Here is a 5,603-nt window from a genome sequence, read left to right on the forward strand (position 1 = left end):
AATTTGAATTCCAACAATTCTCCGATTTAATGGATTTTTTATATAAGGTTTGGATGCTAAAACCCCAATTTCATTCAAAGAATAAACAAATTATAAGAAAGAAAAACAACATAAAGGAAGAAATTCAAAAGCGTGTCCAACAATTGTTATTATTCATAAGTAAATGAAACGACATTTAGATAGGGATTTAAAACCTAAGATAACACACTGTTTAGTTGAAAATCCCTTGTCCAGGTGACAATAATTTTTTGGGATCAAACTCATCCTTTCTTTTTTCAAACAGTTTCCATTTGGAGCCAAAGTGTTGCACCCATTCTTCATGTGTTTTGTGTGGAGTAAGATATTCTCTTATCTGAATACCAGCATTCTTAAAATATTGTAGTATTTGTTGGTTTTGAGCTTGAACAACACCTACCTTATTAATCTCAGTTGAATGCAGAATACCAACTGTGTAGAAAATTTCTTCATCTGGTATAACTGCTGACATTCTATCATCCCACCTGTTAATTGGTACATATAGATTTTATTAATGATTTTACCAACAAGATATAATTGTTGATGCAATACCAATTTATTGACATTGTTGCACCAGATTGTGAACGGAAGCCTCCAACAATTGGAAAGTTCCATTATAACTGGGGTAAGGGAAAAGTGAAGAGCTATAAGTGAGAAAACACTTCTTGAACTAAAATCTTAAGATAGTATTTTGATATGTTTTTTGTCACATATAACTTTTTCATTCAATTCCCTATATCTAATATCTAATGTGGGACTTTAACTCGAAATAAACCCAACAAATATATATTGAAATTTAATGAAGTAGTCAAAAAATAAACTTACTTGTTTCGTTTCATTGGATAGAGTAGAAAAACTTCTGCAATAATGTTTTGCTTAAGAATAATACCCTTAATGACACCTTCATTAAAATCTAATATTTGGGATTTTGGAATGAAGAAGTTTATCCAAGGATGAGGAACCTCCCAAAGTCCTTTTGATCTAAGAACAAGCTCATCTGAATGCACTCTATCTAAAAACTCTTCATATGATACATCTTTTTCAAATAAAAATGTAGGAACAAAGTTTAATGGTTTGACCAAAATTGCAACTTCCTAGAAAAACAAGATAATTGAGTTAATATTGATTTATTGCTAAACTAATCATAAAATCAATTAAGTGGCTTACCTCTTTTACTTTTGCTTCAGAATTAGGGTTATAGTATTTGACTAGCTCTATGGTGTACACAATGCCATATTTACTGACCAAGGTAGTTATTCTTTGTTGATCAGATGCTGGAAAAAATGAAAGATCGAATGGTGGTTTGTTTATTAGAATTAAACCTTCTACATAATCTGCTGCTTCAGTGTCATTCAATGAGATTAAATGTTCTTGGTCTCTAGAAAATGCAGAGAAATCGGTGTAAAGCAATCGAAGCCACTTCACCTGCATGCAATTGAAACAACGTAATGTCATGATTAATTTAGGGCTTACGGCTTTGAATATAAAGTAATTATTGAAAAGGATTTTCAGACTAATAATATAAAAATTTATATATAGTTAGTATATTATCCATAATTCATATTTATTACTTTTATTTAAGAAACGAAGATATTGGAAATAAATAATAGATGATGCAATGATATAGTAAAAAATTCTTAAACTATCGGTGCATATATTTTTATCTCTTAACCTTTGGTTAAACTTTGGAAACATTAAATTGGTATTAACAAGTCCGTAAAAGCATTGTTTAAGGAATATAAATGGGTAAATAAATCTTGGAAATCAAAATCTTACACTTCTCGAAATATTAAACATAGAATCTCCATTACAAAACTACTCTTTTAACTTCCTTAAATAATGTTAGGGACCCTTGTTAACCCTTAAAAAATGTGAATTTTTATATTCAACAACTCAAAGATTATATGGGGAAAGGTCAAAATATAGAAATGTATAGTTAGAATAGAAAGAGAAAGAACTATTTATCAATTTTAGTGAACAAGCTATTGTAATGGGTGAGATTTATTCCTTGTAGCATTGACTTACAAGACCAGAACCAACTGAGCTATTTTGAGTTTTTGACATTGCCATGTTGCTCTTAAAGTAATAAAAAATGATGAAAATAAAGTATTAAAAATAAATAAAGTAATGAAACTATTAAATGTATTATTTCTTCATTGCGTTAAATATTTAACACTTTTTTAAATTATAAAGTTTTACTTTCAGATTTTAGCTTCTTATCCTCAAAAATGTTAAGAAAATCCTATATATATATATATGTTTGATTTATGAGTAAAATAATCTCATTTAAATTAAATGAAACTAATAGCTAAATACAGCCCATACAAAAGCTGAAGTATCAAAACAATCTCCCAAAAATTGCATTAGACAACTTGTCATTAATTTCTTAGAATTTGTGGTGGGGATCATACATTCGTTGTCTGGTAGGAAACTTATTGCTTATGAAAAATGAGTCATATGTAGAAACAAAAGGAATTACAAATTAAAGCTTTTAATTTATCATGATTCTGACCTGCAAACAACTATGGACTGTGGTGTGTGTACAAGGAATGATTTTCTTCTTTTATTGATTATTCTTAGTTATTAAAAGGAATATCAATGTATAAAATAAAAACATTTAAGAAAAAAATTGATACTTACCCTGGATGGTGCTGGTCCTAGAGCTATTCTTGCTCTTGTTATAACACCATATTGGCCTAATCCTCCAAGAACAGCATAAAATGCCTCAGAGTTGTTCCCAGCAGAACAAGTTATTAAGTCTCCTTTTCCTTTAAAATTCACAAATGAAAATGTGCATAAAGTTTATGGATGGCAACAATTGAATTTTTTTTAACATTAATATTTCCTTCCATAATAATTTCTCAAATTTGTAATTTCTTCTTTTTGCTCAGCAATAGATAAGGAATACGTTAAAATAAAAAAAGAATTTGAAGAAACAAAGTCAAAGTGTTTTTCCTTTTAACATGTTTGTAAATATTGGAGATTTAAAAAAAAAATCTATTTCAATAAAAAATAGAAATAGGACTTTAAAAAATCTTTTTTTTTTGTAATATTCTAAAAACATGTGACATTTAAGGTTTTACATGTAAAGTTTTTAAAAGATATTCATATATACTATATATTTAAGAATAAACTTTTAATATTAACTGCATTCACATGTCATACAATTGATCTCAATTTAATAAAAATAAAAATGAAAATGAAAAACACTATAAGAAAGTGGAAGATGTAATAATTAATAAAATTGAAAAACAAATAATGTTTTTTTATGAATGTTTCATTTTTTTGGATGGATTAAATATCCATTTAAATGAATATATACATGAATATTTATTGAATATAATGGATAGATTAAAATTCACATTAATAAAATTATCTATTTGATTAGATTCATTTAATTAATTAACTATATAGATGAATTTAATTTTCTTGAATTTAGATGAATTATGAATTTTCTCAACCACGTCCACGCTTATAAACGCAATTTAAAATTAGTGTAATATTATGTATTATCGATATAAAGATTTATACACTTCAGTACATTATCCACCATTCATTTAGATTACATTATTTAAAAGTTAATGATAATTAAATATGAATGATGTATTATATATGCATAGTTTATAAAACTAATATACTATCTTTTACTCCTTTGAAATACTGAAAAATGAATAAGTAATCATGATCATCATATATATCTATCTTACCAGTAATAACATCCAATTCAAGAACATTGGAAATCTGAGGCCCAAATATGAATGTTTGGCCACCAATCCCAGCGTTAGAGAGAGTGCCACCAACTGACAAATACAAGTAATCAGTCCAAGAAAGAGGAGTGAGTCCACGTTTAAGTGTTTCATGTAACACATCAATCCAAATTTGTTCACCACCCACATCAGCATATTTATCAGACACTATAATCCCAGACCCATTTCTGAAATCACCCAAATGAGTCATATTCACAACCACACCATTTTGTGCCATGGCTTGCCCATCTACTGAATGAGCTTGCCCTCTAGCTGCAATGGTGAAAGGCTTTGCAAGAGAATTTGAATACTTTATCAATTCTATGATATCATATACAGATGTTGGTTCAAAAACTGCTGATGCATTTACATGAACTATGTGGCCATAATCGGTTGAGACTTGTGAAAGGGTTTCAGGGTCATTATGAAGCTTTGTGGCTAAATTTTTTGATAGAGGGGAAGGTGATGATGGGGTTATTTGTCCCTGTGTGATAACTACTATGCTAGCTAGGCATAGTATAGCCAATGCTTTTGAAAGAATAAAATTATTTTGTGTCATATTTTTTGGAGAGAAGATGCCTTGTGTTTCAATTGCTTGTATCGGTGAGAAATATATAGGGTTTGAAGAGGTCTTAAAAATTGTAGATTTGGTCATCATTATGTTGCGATTCAGAAGTTGTGATTGCAAGTATTATAGGCTCAACTTAAGTCCAATTTTGCATCGAATTTAATTTGAACTATTTTTTCATCTCAAAATCGGCTCAATTAAATTTCACGAACTTTTAATGAATTAATATATACATATATATTAAACTATTATACAAATAAGTCTCATTTCCTATAATATAATATAATATATATATATATATATTAATATAAAAAACAATTACTATAATATTATCTTATAATCAATCACAAGTGGAAATGGAGTATACATTAATACTTGACCATATTTTAATTATCTTTACCATTAGTGTTATGTATTTTTTGTGTCCCAATTTTCGGTTGTATGATCTCTTAATGTCGTTACTATATTTTATAGCTAAAAATGTAAAAACATATTTTAATCCAATTATACTAGGCTTTGGATTTTAGATATCTAGGTTCGGTAGTCGATTATGGAATAAGAAATATATTAGCATCCTATTCGCCCGCTTTAAGTGGTAGCATTCACTAAATTATATGGCTTATATTACATTTAAAAATTATTTAGTTATTTAATTAATTATTAAAAGTGAAAATTTTATTTATTTTTTAGTAGTGTCTGACAAGATGAACCTTGCTCCTATATTCCCTATATTTAACTCGGAATCAAGGCTACATAGTTCATGATATTAAAATGTTTGTGGTTGAGTATTTTAACTGAAAATATTTGTTTTTTGCATACTTATTTATTTATGAAAAGTGGTTGTTAATTTAGTTAATTTTATTAACTATTAATTTAATTGAAAAAAGTTTTTTATTAATTACAAGATTTAATCGAGTGAAAAGAAGCAGCGTAGTGCGACCTTTCGAAGATGAAATAAGGACAAAAAACATTTCCGCGACCCTCTTCCATCTTTAATTAAATCCTAAAAATTATTTTATTCAAAAAAGTGTTTTTAATAATATTGTCATGTTTTATTTTAGTAATGTGATTCTGAAATTTATAATTAGAAATAAATTTATTCAATTTAGAAATTTTTTGAATAAATGTTACATGAAGGGAACTTTATTGATTGCTAAAATGGACTATTTTTATTTCTGTTATGATTTTTTTCTAAAAACAATATTATCATAATTATTTATTGTTTTTGAATTTATATTTCACATTAAAAAAATGTTTAATAAGATTATGCATCG

General features: G+C 27.3%; 1 protein-coding gene across 1 annotated transcript; it reads right to left on the reverse strand.

The window, feature by feature from the left end:
* LOC109326311 (cytokinin dehydrogenase 2-like) lies at positions 201 to 4,320 on the reverse strand. Its single transcript, XM_019559010.1, has 5 exons — positions 3,723 to 4,320; positions 2,656 to 2,783; positions 1,183 to 1,440; positions 841 to 1,109; positions 201 to 500 (listed from the first exon to the last, which is right to left on the reverse strand). Exons 1-5 carry the CDS (start codon positions 4,318 to 4,320, stop codon positions 212 to 214), a joined length of 1,542 nt encoding a protein of 513 aa, XP_019414555.1. The 3' UTR covers positions 201 to 211.

This window comes from Lupinus angustifolius, chromosome LG14, assembly GCF_001865875.1.
Source record: "Lupinus angustifolius cultivar Tanjil chromosome LG14, LupAngTanjil_v1.0, whole genome shotgun sequence".
Classification (NCBI taxonomy): domain Eukaryota; kingdom Viridiplantae; phylum Streptophyta; class Magnoliopsida; order Fabales; family Fabaceae; genus Lupinus; species Lupinus angustifolius.

Coding starts and splice junctions, on each gene's coding strand:
- LOC109326311 (XM_019559010.1), bottom strand. CDS start 4,320: ATGACACAAAATAATTTTATTCTTTCAAAAGCATTGGCTATACTATGC. Junction 2,784..3,722: donor TGAATTGGATGTTATTACTG/GTAAGATAGATA, acceptor TGAATTTTAAAG/GAAAAGGAGACTTAATAACT. Junction 1,110..1,182: donor CTGAAGCAAAAGTAAAAGAG/GTAAGCCACTTA, acceptor TTGTTTTTCTAG/GAAGTTGCAATTTTGGTCAA.